This window comes from Malaya genurostris, chromosome 1, assembly GCF_030247185.1.
Source record: "Malaya genurostris strain Urasoe2022 chromosome 1, Malgen_1.1, whole genome shotgun sequence".
In the NCBI taxonomy this organism is placed as follows: Eukaryota; Metazoa; Arthropoda; class Insecta; order Diptera; family Culicidae; genus Malaya; species Malaya genurostris.
The window spans coordinates 61,118,028-61,134,887 of NC_080570.1; the positions used below are offsets into that span (position 1 = coordinate 61,118,028).

Consider the following 16,860-nt stretch of genomic DNA (forward strand, 5'->3'; position numbering starts at 1 on the left):
CAAACGTAACATTCTACTTGCAAAGCTGAATCGACTGGTGCAAACGCTCTTCAATGTTCGTCTCGCAGTTTAAATTAGCGGCTGTATTTCCCAAGAATTTTTGACAACTTTGATTTTATTGCTGCAATTCTACGATATTAATTTCTCATTGAACCGCGAATATTTTTCACAAATGACGTCAAGATATGTCATGTTATCCGTAGCCTTGAGGATGCGACTTTCCTTCAACGGCAAATGATAGTTTTTTCTAACAGATGCAAGTCGATTATATGATTTTAAATCCTGCCAAATACTCAACCATTAGGTTTACAAGGAAAAAAAGAATCATGATCAGCAGATCGATTTGTGTCAACTACATTGTTGCTATAGCTTTTCGACGCTTGGGATTTGTGATAAGGAACGATATTATTTTACTGATATTAGTTGCTCGAAATTTTTATATTGTTTTCTTTTACTCCCGAATGTTGTTCAGTAGTTTGAAACGCGTTCTATTTCAATGGAGTTCATAGAATCAACACAAAGAACATACATCCAAGTGGAGGTCTTACTTACCTTAGTTAACAGAATACGTACAAGAATACGTCTCCACATAACTCGGTCCATCTCTGCTCGTAGCCAGCCACTCGAGACACGGATGCTACGGAGATAATTTTGATCGATCCACCGTGCTTGCTGCGCTCCTCTTCTTCTTGTACCAGTCGGATTAGATTCAAGAACCATTTTCACTGGGCTGTCGTCCGACATCCTTATGACATGCCCAGCCCATCGTAGACGTCAGATTTTAGCTGTCCGTACGATAGGTGGTTCTCCTAGCAGCTGTTGCAATTCGTGATTCATACGCCGTCTCCACGTTCCATCTTCCATCTGAACTCTGCCATAGATGGCCTTCAGTACCTTTCTTTCGAAAACACTAAGGGTGCGTTGGTCCATTTATGGCCAGTCCGATACGCCAGCTTAAGCTTTCAGTCCGATGTAGGTTTCCGTCATCTTCTCATGATTACGTATCACAATATCAATATCGTCATCGAAGCCAAAAAGTGATACGGACTTTCGGAAAATCGTGCCACTCGTGTCGATCCTCGCTCTTGGAATCACACCTTCCAAGGCAATATTGAACAACATACAAGAGAGTCCATCACCTTGCCGTAGCTCTCTCTGAGATTCGAAAGGATTCGAGAGCGTCCCAGATACTCGGACGCAGCATATCACTCTATCCATCGTTGCTTTGACCAATCGCGTCAGTTTATCCGGAAAACCATGTTCATGCATGATTTGCCATGGCTGTTCTCGGTCGATTGTGCCGTATGCCGCTTTGAAGTCACTGAATAGGTGGTACGTGGGTACGTTGTGTTCACGACACTGATGGAGTACTTGTATTATCGCGAATATGTGATCTGTAGTGGCGCGGGCTTCAGTAAATTCCGCTTGGTACGGCCCTACGAATTCCTTAGCTATTGGTGATAGACGACGGCAAAGGATTTGGGAGAGTACCTTGTAGGCGGTGTTCCGCAATGTGATTGCGCGGTAATTGCAACAATCTAGCTTGTCACCCTTTTGTAGACGGGACATACCACTCCTTCCATCCATTCCTGCGGTAGAATCTCCTCCTCGCAAATTTTAGAAATCATCCAGTGCAGCGCAGCCAGTACCTCTCCTCCATGTTGGAGTAGCTCGCCTGGTAACTGGTCATTGCCCGCGGCTTTTTTTTTTTTTTATTCAATATTATAGTATAATTTTAAGGCACACTGCTTAAGCTCTAAGATGCCAAGAGTATTTACTAATCTTAATTACGACTAACTTAAAACTAGAAAAGTATCATTATGTAATGTAGCGGTAGCGGATTCTCGAGAAGCTATCGGTAGTGGCCGGTGAATTGAATATCGCATGAGGGTCTTCCATATGCCGTTGGCGAAGATCCATGTTGGCCGCATCCTTCGGTCCGTGTGGGTCCGCGGGAAACACCCCCAGGCTACGAAGGCCCGGCGGGTGGCCCGCATGCTGGTTTTCGACTGGGGCGGCCTTCCGTGGACGATGATGGTGATGTTACGGAAGAGAATGAAAAAAAAAGTAAATATTGTGGAAACGGGGTAAAAAGGGGATGTGGGAACAAAATGTTTGAAAACGATAAAGATCTAATTAGTTGCCATCAAGATGGTGAAGAGACAGGGAAGCGGTAACGAAAAAGTTAGTGACAAAAAAAGATCTTGTTAGTTCCAATGAAGATGGTGGACAGGGACGGGGATCGAGAGAATCGGGCGGATGTTAGTGTCGAACCTGTAGGTGGAGTTTATACTTTCTGAGCGAGGGATAACACATTACACTTGTATATCAATGTGTTTAAGGTACTGGTATATGAGAAGCATATATAAACTATCCCGACTCGCCAACACATCCCGAACCGGAACTTCAGGCGGTCTACCTCGGGCCCCAAGGGATTCCAGTAGCTTCGACCTGGCGTCACGATACTCTACGCACGACCACACGACATGCTCGATGTCCTGATAACCGTCGCCACAGGTGCAGAGACCGCTCTCCGCAAGCCCAACACGCCGGAGATGTGCGTTGAAGGTGTAGTGATTTGACATGAGCCGCGACATAACACGAATGAAATCGCGACTCACGTTCATCCCCCTGAACCAAGGTTTCGTCGATACCCTAGGGATAATAGAATGTAGCCATCGTCCCAGTTCGCCATTGCTCCATGAAGTTTGCCAACTTTCGAGAGTTTTCTGACGAGAGATACTGAAAAATTCATTGAAGCAGATTGGTCTTTCATAAATATCACCTTCTAATGCGCCCACCTTAGCCAATGAGTCTGCCTTTTCATTGCCTGGAATGGAACAATGCGAAGGGACCCAGACTAACGATATTAAATAAGACCGTTCAGATAAAGTTCGCAAGTGTTCCCGTATTTTCCCCAGGAAATATGGGGGATACTTTCCTGGCTTCATTGCCCGGAGAGCTTCTATTGAGCTTAGACTGTCCGTGACAATGAAATAATGGTCTTTGGGCAAGGTTTCAATGATCTCAAGGGTGTACTGAATAGCAGCTAATTCTGCGACGTAAACTGAAGCCGGATCATTGAGTTTGTGAGAAGCGGTGATGTTTTGATTGAAGATGCCGAAGCCTGTGGACCTGTTGATGTTTGAACCGTCAGTGTAAAACACCTTTTCACAGTTGACTGTTCTAAATTTATTATAAAAAATATTTGGGGCCACTTGAGGGCGCACGTGATCCGGGATTCCACGAATTTCTTCTCTCATGGATGTGTCGAAAAACACAGTAGAATCAGAAGTATCCAAGAAATGAGCACGATTGGAAACAAACGAAGAAGGATTAATATTCTGAGCCATGTAATCAAAATACAAGGACATAAAACGGGTCTGAGAATTGAGCTCGACAAGCCTTTCGAAGTTTTCAATCACCATCGGATTCAAGATGTCGCATCGGATTAGCAATCGATATGAGAGATCCCAGAATCGGTTTTTCAACGGTAAGACGCCCGCGAGCACTTCGAGACTCATCGTATGAGTCGACTGCATGCAACCTAAGGCAATACGCAAACAACGATACTGAATTCTTTCCAGCTTGATGAAATGAGTGTTCGCCGCGGATCGGAAGCAAAAGCATCCGTATTCCATCACGGACAATATCGTTGTTTGGTATAACCTGATCAGGTCTCCTGGGTGGGCACCCCACCATGATCCGGTTATTGTACGAAGAAAATTGATTCTCTGTTGGCATTTTTGTTTCAGATACCTAATGTGACATCCCCAGGTGCCTTTGGAGTCGAACCAGACCCCGAGATATTTAAATGTGAAGACCTGAGCTATGGTTTCACCCCCTAGTTGAAGCTGTAATTGTGCTGGTTCTCGCTTCCTTGAAAATACAACCAGCTCAGTTTTCTCCGTAGAGAACTCGATACCCATTTGAAGAGCCCATGTCGACAAGTTGTCGAGGGTATCTTGCAATGGTCCTTGGAGATCGGCAGCTTTGGGTCCTATAATAGACACAACGCTGTCGTCGGCAAGTTGTCTTAGCGTGCAAGATGTGTTGATACATTCATCAATGTTGTTCACGTAAAAGTTGTATAAAAGGGGGCTTAAGCATGAGCCCTGAGGAAGACCCATGTAACTGAATCGTATTGTCGACAAATCACCATGCGCGAAATACATGTATTTCTCGGACAACAGATTATACAAAAAGTTATTCAAAATTGGTGAAAGACCATGCTGATGCAACTTCTCAGATAGGATGTTTATGGAAACTGAATCAAAAGCCCCCTTGATGTCTAGGAAAACTGACGCCATTTGTTCTTTACGAGCAAATGCCATTTGAATTTCGGTTGAGAGCAACGCAAGACAATCGTTCGTTCCTTTGCCCCTGCGGAAGCCGAATTGTGTATCTGAAAGTAAGCCATTAGTCTCGACCCAATTGTCTAGACGAAACAGAATCATTTTTTCGAACAATTTCCGGATACAGGAAAGCATAGCAATCGGCCGATACGAATTGTGATCGGAGGCTGGTTTCCCTGGTTTTTGAATGGCGATAACTCTTACTTGTCTCCAGTCATGTGGGACAATATTATCCTCAAGAAGCCTATTGAATAAATTCAATAAGCGCCTTTTGGCAGAGTCAGGCAAATTTTTCAACAAGTTGAATTTGATTTTGTCTAACCCCGGAGATTTATTGTTACACGATAAAAGCGCAAGTGAGAACTCGACCATCGAAAAGAGTGTTTCGTTTCTGTTTGATGAAGCGACGCGCATGATTGTCTGTTCCGGAACAGAGTCAGGACATACTTTTTTAGCGAAATCGAATATCCAGCGGTTAGAATATTCCTCGCTTTCGTTTGTGGTGTTTTTGTTGCGCATTCGTCGGGCTGTGTTCCAAAGAGTGCTCATTGATGTTTCTCTCGATAATCCGTCTACGAATCGACGCCAATAACCGCTTTTCTTCGCTTTAATCAAGCTTTTCATTTTAGCGTCTAATGCCGCGTAGTTTCTGAAATTATCAGGTGTTCCGTTTTTCCTAAACTCGACAAATGATGAAGTTCTCTCCGCGTTTAATTCTGAGCACTCTTTGTCCCACCACGGGTTGGGGGGACGGATGTTAGTTTTCGCGCCGGGTACACGTTTCGTCTGAGCTTGAGTCGCGGTGTCGAGAATCAAGCCAGCCAAAAACGTGTACTCTTCCTCCGGAGGAAGTTCTTGTGTTGTTTCTAGATTCTCAGATATCAAATTTGCGTAGCATTTCCAATCAATGTTTCGTGTGAGGTCATACGAAACATTGATTGTTTCCGATGGTCTTAATCCGGTGGCGACTGAAATTACGATAGGCAGATGATCGCTACCGTGGGGATCAGGGATTACCTTCCACGTGCAACCCAACCGTAGCGATGTCGAGCAAAGGGATAAGTCTAGCGCACTTGGTCTTGCTGGTGGTGCAGGAATTCGTGTCATTTCTCCCGTATTCAAGATTGTCATATTGAAGTTGTCGCAGATATCATGGATCATAGTTGATCTGTTATCGTCGTGAAAACAGCCCCATCCCGTACCGTGTGAGTTAAAGTCTCCTAAACCCAACGTCGGTGCGGGAAGAAGCTCTATGATATCATTGAGCCGCCGATGCCCAACCGAGGCTCTTGGAGGAATGTAGATGGAAGCAATGCAAAGGTCCTTGCCTTTGATTGTAACATGACATGCGACAACTTCAATACCTGGTATCGAGGGGAGGTTAATGCGATAGAAAGAATAGCACTTTTTGATCCCCAAAAGTACTCCTCCATAGGAATCATCTCGATCCAGACGAATAATGTTAAAATCGTGGAAGTTTAAGGGTATTTCAGAAGTTAGCCAAGTTTCGCACAATGCAAATGCGTCACATTTCAGATTATTTACTAGAAATTTGAAAGGATCTATTTTTGGGATGATACTTCTACAATTCCACTGTATAACAGTGATTGTATCCGTGACCTCGGTGGGTGTCTTAGCCATCGAAGGATACGATCGCTGAAAGAAGGGGCCATTTTGCAGTCAACTGCTTCAAGAATGTTTTAACTGTAGGAATAAAAGCCATTATCAGGCTTTTAAGAGGTTCAGAAATATTGAAAGTAGACATGATCCAGTCCACAATATCAGAGAATTTAACAAACCCAGTATTTGGTAAATTTTCTGACTGATCTTTAGGGACTTTCGGGGGTTTTGAAGTCCCAGGAAGTGATGGAAATTCTTGCTCGGAATTTAATTTTCCAAGGCCTGGAGCTTTTTTCTCTGGTTTTTTGCCATCACTACCAGTTGTTGTAATTTTTCGGAACCCATCAGAGGACATCTTCGAACCCTTACTAGGGAGCTTTTGAGAAGATTTATTTCTTCTCTTTCTAATTGATGAGCTATGAGGGACAGCCGAAGATGTACCTTCGAGGGGGTCATCATATTCGCTCTCGTCAGTTGACAAGTAAGCGTAAGGATTTTCGGTAGGTGGCGTAGCACATTTCAACATTTCTGCAAAAGAGCGTTTGGAATGTTGCTTGAGTGAACGCTTCATTTTATCCTTACGCAATTTGTACACGGGACAATCAGAGAGGTCATGCGGCCCCTCCTTACAGTAGAGACACTTTTCATTGTCTCCACTGCAGGAGTTATCCGCATGACTCCCTCCACACTTTATACACCGGGATTTATTGCAACAATGGGATGCTGTATGTCCCAATTGTTTGCAATTGGTGCAGTTCATGACCCGCGGCACAAAAAGACGAACAGGTAAACGGACTCGGTCCAGGAGGACGTAATTAGGCAAAGCCGAGCCAGCGAAAGTCACCCGATACGAGTCTGATGGGATATAGGACTTAGTCCCATCCTCAGCGGTCGATACTGAACGCAATTGCTTGCAGTCCAGTATCTTAACGTTCTTGAGTAGGGGGTTTTTAAAACCACCTGCCCCATGCTTAAGAACGTCCTCGCAAGTCAGACTCGGATCGGTGATCACGCCGTCTATCTCGACTTCGCGAGCTGGTACGTATACGCGATACTCCCGCGTGAAATGCTCACTTCGAACGATCTCATTAGCCTGTTTTGCACTGGCTAACAAGACCCTAAGCTTGTCCGGGCGTACTTTCTCAATTTTTTGTACAGTATTGTATCGCGAGGACAGGTCATTAGAAAGTCTTAGAAGGTTCAATTTTTTACCGTTGGCTTTGGTCCGGATGTAAACCGCATACGGTCCGGCCGGGAGTGCAAGCCCATCGGGATAGCTTCTAATGCGAGATTTATTGCCATCAGAAGCATCCATTTGATCATCTAGGGGAAGGTCAGGCAATTCTGTGCCTTTTGTCATGGCACGGAAATGTGTCCGTACGGGTAAATATTAGGGGGCAATAAAAATCTAATGGTACTGAACAACAGGGAAAAAGAAAAAAAATACTTAGCTTTAGCTCTCGAAGGGTGATCGGCCGACAAGGCCCGGTCCTAGGCAGCCGGTGAATATTCCAGTTCAATAAAGTGCAAAAAACCTCTTTGAGGAAAAAGCACTTTGTTTTTAGTCTCTCACTACACTGTCCAATGAAACCAATCTTTTTATCACTATATATATTTATCACTGTTTCTAATGTACAACGATATATACGCAGCGCCCAGCGCTGGCGCTGGCTAACGGTACCACACGCAGTGCTGCTTTACACAAGCTCACAGTCGGCCTTGAGAACGGATTAATTAGAACTATCACTCGACCGCACTGATGCACACAATAGAATACGGAATGACCTTGATAACGGAATAAAACAATTCACCACGCGATTGGAGAAAGCAGAATTTACGTCCGATCGATCCGATAGTCACGGCACGAATGCCCGCGGCTTTGTTGTTCCTCAGCTTGCCGATCTCCTCACTTATCTCCGATAGATCAGGTGCTGGGAATCTGTCGTTGGCTGAGCGTGCACCCAGTTTGATTCCTGTGCCGTTCTCTGTATCTTGTGCTTCGCCGTTCAGATGCTCGTCATAGTACTGCTTCCACCTGTCGATCACATCACGTTCGTTCGTGAGAAGGTTACCACTGGTATCTCTGCACATTTCGGCCAGTGGCGTGTAGCATCTACGTGAGCGGTTCACCTTCTCATAGGACTTCCGTGTGTCATTTGCGCGGTACAGCTGTTCCATCGCTTCGCGATCTTGGTCCGCGCCTGTCTGTATTGTTCTTCGTTCGCTCTCGTGCTGCAACACATCCTCGCCCTTGTATTCCTCTGCAGTACGAACGCTACGTAGCTGCTCGAGATTGAGTCCTGGCGTTCCTGTGCGACGAGTGTTGTGCACCGTCGATAGTTTTGACTGCATACAAATCGCGACAAGGTAGTGGTCAGAATCAATGTTGGCACTGCGGTAGGTGCGGACATTGATGACGTCGGAGAAGAATCGCACGTCGATGAGAACGTGGTCGATTTGATTTTCCGCATGTTGATCAGGTGATCTCCAGGTGGCGTTGTGGATATCTTTGCGGGGGAAGAATGTGCTTCGAACTACCATTCCTCGGGAGGCTGCAAAGTTCACGCATCGTTGGCTGTTCTCGTTTGTTGTCGCGTGCAGGCTCTCCAGCCCGATCACACCGGCCTACCTGAGCATTCATGTCGCCGATGACGAGTTTTACATCCCGCCGTGGACAGCTGTCGTAGGTTCGTTCCAGCTGCGCGTAAAATGCTTCCTTCTCGTCATCGGGTGTCGTCTCATGTGGGATGTGCACGTTGATGATGCTGTAATTGAAGAAATGGCCCTTGATCTTCAATACGCACATCTTATCACTGACTGACTGCCACCCAATCACGCGCTGGCGCATCTTGCCCAACACTACAAATTCTAGGATGCTGGTTGTGCCACAGCTCTGGCTTTTCCTTGATTTTTCGTAACTTCCTTTTTCCGAGCGGCTTGTTAGGACTGCACCAACCTCCTGACTCGCCGGAGGGCCATCGTGTCAGCATTGTTTAGAATCCCACACAGACACAAGGACGTTCTCCAGCTGTTCCTAACATGGAGAACAGACGCTGTTTCGAGCCGCCCCAACATGGGGAACAGAAGATCGGATAGGCTCGTTCTCTGTAAAGAGAAAGCAAACCCCTCCTTCCCTGTCAGTATACGACCAAGGTCCCACAGGGTTGGTTACCCGATTTTTCCTATGGTTACTCGTATCCCAGTCAGCACTGAGGGGAGGTAGGGATAGGAGTTACTGAACAAGAGGCTAAGAACCACATTGGGGCCTGAATTGCACATTGTCCAGTCGTTTACCAACCAAACTTTGGCTCAATGTGTGTCTTCAAGTCTTCGAGAAAGCATGCACCGTGTTGAACTTGTGTGCAATTTTACGTGTCAAAGTTCATTTTGGACTTGTACCCAGGTTTGCTGCAAATCTGAACATCGTGCACAGAAGTTGTACACAAGTGCGTGAGCTTAAGTTTGAACTCATGTTTGAACATCGAGTTTACGCACAAGGCACTACTCTAGAGCGTTCGACGATTCGAATGAGAGCTTGTTTGATCTATTTTTGATTGAAATTTTAGATGTTTATTGGTTTTCACCTATGCTCATTATATCTTTAATTTCGATTTCTGAAAATTGTATAGCAATATAATATGGCTGTTCAATTACATTCAAGCGACGGCTTCGTATTATCTCGGTAAGCCTTAATAAGCATTTGTAAGCACTTTGATCTATTGACAAATTTGCTACTTGGAAACAAGAGGAAATTATTAATTGAAAAACATATATTACATATTACTCATATTTCTACATATATTAAATTATCCGGGTAGAAAATTGAATTTACGAGTTTTCAATAAAATGCATTCCTCAAGTAACGCATTTTCAGACCATGATCGGTTTCCATGGGAGCTGATTTATTACTTTAATGGGTTTATATAAGATTTTCAGTTTACGTCTGAAGCAACCAGAAGAGGTCTCCCCTTTTTGATTCTGTTCAATGTTACGTGAGGTTAGGGTGACATAAAAATTCACACTAACGCCAAGATCGAAGGTGCGCCGAAATTCAGAAATTTGGAAAACCTTTCCTAGTTTCTTCAATTAAATTCAATCAGATCAATTTAATCTGCTTAATAGGAATGATTTGTTGAACTACTAAACCGTGCTTGAATTTTAGTTATTTCGTGAGTTTCAACAGTTTTGTATGTATTAAGACAGCAATTTTAACATTGTTTGAAGGATGTGAAGCGTTTTTCAAAAGGTAATAAATATAAAATCACTAATTTCCATCTCATATTCTACCCCTAATTACTCGTTTTCATAGTAGAAATAAAACTTACAAATCATGACCTAACCCACAACTTTATCCAACTCCGTGGCAATTATGTTGTTCTACAAGCGACATTGGACTAAAATGTACTCACATTGCCCTACCATTTGTTGCAAAACGAAGTAAAAAGAATTCTAAGTTACACTACAATGCCTAAATATGTACCTTATTACATTCTCAACTATCTTCTATTGCCCATTCGCTTTCCATTTTGTTATGGTTTTGTTTTGTTCTGCTGTTTCTTTCTGTTCATAGATCATGAAACCAGTTTACCAGTCCTGCATGGAGAAAGGCATTCAACACGTGGCAAGCCATGCAACCGAATATGCCATTGGAGGCAATGCTCCCACAGCCCGATCTCCGGGGGCACGTCAGGTAAATGGAAAGGTCAAACATTCTTGAGAGTACGCAACTGGTGGCCGAACCGACCAACCCAACGGGTGGTGGTCGCGGTATTTCGTCAGCAGAACAGCGGCTGCACCATCGACCGCTGGCAGATTCAGCTGGTGGGCATCGTCCTCAACAACAGCGAATGCCGTCGGAAGGGGAAACAACAATCACGCCCATAGTAACGGTAATCATAATAGGTTTAGTATTCTTATCGATAACGTTAGAGATAGTGCTAACATTATTAGCGTTAAACGAAATAACGACACCGACTACAATAATGGTAGAACAAACCGGCTGACAAAGGCAAGCACAAGCGCAGCCCTGAGTTCCGACGGGGGTGGTAAGGGGACTCGAAGGAGAGCGAAAATTGGTACCTAGACAGCGCTTCAGGACGTCTGCCACCCAAACACGCACGGTAGCTACTGTTTCAAATTGAGATCCATTTATGTTGCATTTTTGTTTAAAATATCTGTCAAATCTCTGGCTTACTTTCGTCATGTTATGAAGAATGTTTTAATATTTTCGATACCATTTTGTCTCGTATGATGTTCACTCTCTGTGTGTTGAAAGGTTCATAAAATGATGGGAAAGTTCACTAACTTTGTGCCCAGAGAGCAATACAGGATGTTACATTTTTTTTAACTATTAGGTGTTTTGGGCTGTTTAAACTGAAACTGGGATCGAGATTAGAATAGTTTATATATATATCAGAAAGAGATATGTGCCAAATCAATTCTACAGCATGAAATAAAACAATTTAGTTGTGGCATATTTTTTTTGTTTTAGTGTAAAAACAAGTTATCAAAAGACTACTGGAACCACGCTGCTTCTTGCCAATACAAAATGTTACAGTAAAAACTAAATCATTATCCAATAAACATAGAACTTTCATACAGAATGACGCACGTTTACAATTCTCAATGATTTCAATACGTACGCAAACAACGATAGCAATACGTGCGCAAACACATGCGAATACTTAGTAATACTGTAAATAACAACTTTAAAATGACATACGGCCGATGTGGACACTTGGCTCAGTTCTAGCGATTTTAGGGCGATTTAGGCTTCTGGGGAGAAAAGGCACACAAGGTAGAAATGAGGGGATATTTTGTAAAGATCACCATTTGGAAGGGTGAAATGCAATATATTTATTAATAACTTTAGTATAACTAAATGGTTATTTATAGAAAATCACTACTACCGGCGAATGGCGTTCAGTCACTATCTGCCGTCTGGTAAATCATTGTTCAAGTTTCTAGAAACCTTTCCAGCAGCTGACCTTTTGTTGAACCGTACTAACCTGTCTAAAAACATACAAAAATGTGACGCCCAGAATGTGTGTGTGCATTTTGCTCAATAGATGTGATTGATACATTTCTGTTCCGTGTTTTAAATTTCATTTATACTACCGATCGACATACAACTAGGTAAGGCTAAATTTAGCAAGATGTAAACTTGTGTGTTGTTGAATTTCAAAAGAAGAGATAACAACAAGCGTCAACAACTAAATTAAAAAAAAAAGCACAGAAAATATAGCGCAGCCCGCGAAAATGTCTGCCGTAGCAGAGAGTGTAAAATGACGAAAAAAATGGTTGACAAGTGAATTATTTTTATATTAAAGTTACAAAAAATAATACATGTGTTTTTTTACCATTTGAATCCGAAATAATCATCACTAAGTGAATCAATGTTCTGAAGAAGAATCACTCTCCATTGATTTGGCGACATTCTTTTACTCGAGTATAACAGGGAATGATTTAGCTTAAACAATTTGACTGAGTTCAGGAATAGCATTCTAAGCAGCCTATTCTTTAAGTAATTATCCACTGTTGCTAGTTCACGCGACGCAAATGAGTGAACTTCTAAGCTGTTTCTAGAATACATTGTTCATTTTTAGTTGTACTTCAAAGTTGTTTTTTATTTCTCATATGGATGTTGCAAGAAAATTCTACTGCAGCAACGTATTCTATCCCGCGAAGCCGGTGGAAGACCGGCCAAGTCAGCACCAAAGGCGCCACCATCCAAATCATCGGCCAAGAGAGCCAATTGTTATCATCAGACACTTTGGTCCTAAACGCCTCGGAAAAGAATAAATTCCGTTTTTTCATTGAATAATTGCAGTCACTTATATTTTTCCATTTTTAGCGACATTTCTTGGGGTGTCGGTAACCGAACACCTTTTTTGAAATGGCCAAAATTTATCACTTTACTAAACTGATAATAAAGTTTTTTCAATCGATTGAATCAACGTAGTTTCTTATTCAGTTGTTAGCTAGGAACTATAGCTTTGCATTGATGTATATGCCCGCATAATGTGCATTTAGTGAGAAGATATAAGCTTGAAAGAGAAGGGTTCCGATAACCGAACACTCTCCCCTACTCTATTATTCATGGAGCTTAATGTTGAAAAATCTTCCAGGGGGAGAAGGTTAAAAATCCCAAAACCCATCCCTGCGCACGGGCCTGTTGCCAGGTATTTATACCGACTTTCGAACTGTACAAAAATACCGATACGCGCTTTTAAAATACCGATTATTCACAATTGAAACAGAAAAATACCGATTTTCGGTTTTGGCCTGCTTAGGAATGAGAAATTGTGATTTTGGGACCATTTTTTTGCTCACTAAAATGAACCCCGATCACCATTTTCTGGTAATCAAATATAGATATGATACAGAATTTGTGTCTGACACAGATTTTTGGGAAAATGACCTGGCAATTCTTCAAGGGTGTACCGTTTAGCTTCCGCAGATACTCAAATGGCTCTAATTTTCAATCCGAAAGCGAAGAAAAAACCGTCTTTAACCAAATTGCAGGAAAACTGTTTATGACTACCAAGGCAAAGTGTGATGTTCCCGAAACCACTCGAATTGCTCTAACTTCCGATCCTTTGAGTAAAATTTATTAAAATTTTGCGTAGTTTAATGTGCATTGTTTACACTCGGTAAGTTGATTTCATCAGTGGCGCAAAAGTTTTCAAAATGTTGACGAAAGAACAGTATGTGCACGAATAAGGATTTGTCACATTGCGCCATTGGGAAAAAGTTGGGAATTACGAATTCCATGGTGTCGTTTCGAAGAACGTCTGACTGTTAATCGGAAGCGAAGATCCGGGAAAAAGTCGTCAGGTCAGCGGTCTTTTACATTGACTGCCAAGGATAAGTGTGATGTTTCCGAGAACCTTCAGACACAAAATAACTCGTTAAGCACCATTAATGGACGGATTTATTTGGAAGAGTATCTACAAAAGCGGCTTCTCCCTCTCTTGAGGGCTCACGACTGTCTGACGATATTCTGGTGGGATTTGGCATCATGCCACTACTCGAAGGACGTGCTAGAGTGGTATAAAGCGAACAATCTCAACCATGCAAACACTCCGGAGCCGCGCCCAATCGAACAATGCTGGCCCATTATGCAGGAGCACCTTCTAAAACAACATACAGTAGTGAAGAATGTGGAAAAAAATAAAGAAAAGCATGGGTTGATAGGCAAAAACCTGCTGATTTGTGGTTTTGTAGAACCTTATGGCTGGGATTAAGATCAAGGTTTGCGCATTGGCTGCCAAAACTGCCTTTGTTTCTTTTTGCTCCCTGAAAATGTGATGAATTGCGGATAAAAATTCGAATTTTAGATTGAAGTCCATTAAAGTGTTTAAATAACATACAATGTATCGTTCATCGGTGAATGATTATTCAACGTTATTTTAGAATGGCTTAAATGTAACTGACCAGAATTCTTCAGATCTTAAACGCTGCGATCGTAATACCGGCTAGACTTGTCAGGGCACCAGCAAGTCAGAAGTCATCCACTAACCTGAATCACTGAGTCGACTGTGGCATCCTTTTGGTCGATTCGAATACGGGTATAAAAAGCACTAGTTCCGAGAGAATTTCTTTCGTTGGTGAACTCTCCGTCGGTGAAGGTTAGATCTATTATCGGAGACTAGTCGAGTAGTCGTCACAACATTGATTTGCACATAACTGCATGTACATCTCAGCCATAACCTAAGCAAGAAAAAAGTCGGAGTCGGAGAACTCGGATCGGCTTAGTGCGGATAGGCCTTAAAACAAAAAAAAAATATTTCTGTGACTTGAGAAATCGACTCGAATTAAATTACATGTCGTTTCATTCATTGCGGAAAAACATGCTTCTACTGATAATTTCAAGCTTACTTTTTACCCCCAAACTAATGCTAGGTGCACAAACCCATTTTTAAACTTTGTTTTACGTTTCGTCATTGATTCATCAGTGCATAGCAGTTTATGTTGAGCTGCTAGCGCGACCTGGGAGCTCAACATAAACCACTAGGCGTAGAGTTAATGCTATTGGCCAAACACTTTTGCTAATGAACAGATGTGTAATATCTAAACTGACGTCTTGGACGAAACATGTTTCGGCTAGCTAACCGTACCGATTTTGATAATTTGATAAGAGTCTGACACTTCTACTGGTTGCAAATGAAACACAAAAGGGTTGTGGTGATAGTCGACTTTCATCAGCGGCATGGGTGGTTCGAGCAAATCATAGCGGACAAATTTGCGTTGAATCGCTTCAATGCGTTGGATATCTTTTTGGTAAGAAGGTGGCCAGATAACCGCAGCATATTCCAGTTGAGTGAACTAAAGCGCAATACGGAGCTTACAAGCAATGTACATCAGAGATTTTTTAGTAACACGAATAATGAATCCTAATAATTTAGAGGTTTAGAACGTAGTAAGCTCTATGTGCTCTTTAAAATTTAACTTTGATTCCAGAATAACACCCAGGTCCTTAACAAACGATGCGCGTTCGAGAACAGTTTGTGAAATATTATAGTCGGACTTGTATGCAGACTTTTTGTTACTAGAAGAGATGACGGAGAATTTAGTAGCATTTAAAACCATTTTGAAATATGAAATATGAAAGTCATCGGTAAACGATAGTTTCATACACTTGATCGAAAAATTTAGACCGTTGAGATACAATAAAATTAATAACTGTCCAAGGTGACTTCCTTGAGGAACTCCAGAGGTAACAGCAAATGATGAGGTTGTACAGGCTCCTATTTTCAATATCATTCCATGACCAGTTAGATATGATCGAAGCCAATTAAAAAATAATCCGTTTAATTCCAGTCTACTTAACTTGGAGATCGTTTGTGATGATTGATTTTGTCGAACGAAACAGCGAAATCGGTGTATATAGAATATACTTGTAGTCGTGCTTATAAAGAACGTATGATGAAGGAAGTGTAGGTTACTAAATTTAGGGAAGTTGAAGGCTTTGGCATGGATCCATGCTGAGTCTCAGATATGTAGTCAGAGCAACTTTGTGTTATAAAATCCAGAACTATAGAACAGCTTCGATACAGCGCACAAAGCATCAATTCCACGGTAGTTGGATACTATGTCCTTGTTCACATAGGATTTCTTCCATATTCCAGAACGCAAAGAACAATTGAAAATGTTGGATAGTGGAACCAACAAACTGTTACAACAATTTCTTATCACCACGGATGGAATCCCTGAACTTCTTCTTTTTTTTCTTGTCAGACTTCGTTCGTAAACCTGTCGTGTAAATTTTGCTTTAAGAATGCGATTTTTATCATACTCAAAATTTGTTACCATATTATTGAAGAAAAGCATTGCATTTATTATTGAATTTGTTTTCACTGAGACGATATCTTCCATCAGACATCAATATCCTTGAGTGCGCAAATCTTTCAATTTCTGCATTGGAAATGGGAAAACGCAATCACATATATCGAAAAGTTTTTGTAATTCCTGGTAACAGCTCTGGTGAAATAGCAATTTGTATCACTCGAGATCGAAGAGCATAAAATCTAAATTTTATCCACTGAATATTTTCTAGAACCGCCTTCTAGTAAATTTTGGTTTTATCAAGGTTTTCACCAATTCGGCCAGGTCGACCAATTGCTGAAACGTTCGCCCATCTGTAAGCTCCAAAAATTTGCAAAGAACTTTTTTTACTCGATAACATGATTCACAAATGTGGAATGATGTTTTTCGAAATTCGCGCGAAATCCGCGCCATAGCATCAAAATCTTAGCAGAAACCGCGCTAAATCCGCGAAAATCGCGCGACCGCAACAACCCTGCATATGCCTAATGATCGTTGGCGAAATAGGATGTAACAGATTTTAGCGCACTGTTTTCCCGAGAGTGAAGTCTTTTAAAAA

The 16,860-nt window shown here is 42.1% G+C and overlaps 1 protein-coding gene across 8 annotated transcripts in view; it reads left to right on the forward strand.

The window, feature by feature from the left end:
- The window catches only part of LOC131440221 (atlastin), a 53,187-nt gene extending 40,870 nt beyond the window's left edge, over positions 1-12,317 (forward strand). For all 8 annotated transcript variants that reach the window (XM_058611305.1, XM_058611311.1, XM_058611306.1 and 5 more), the window contains exon 8: positions 10,546-12,317. In XM_058611305.1, coding sequence (XP_058467288.1) covers positions 10,546-10,692 — 147 coding nt within the window. In that variant the 3' untranslated portion in view covers positions 10,693-12,317. The remainder of the gene's footprint in view (positions 1-10,545) is intronic.
- Positions 12,318-16,860: the final 4,543 nt, after the last annotated feature.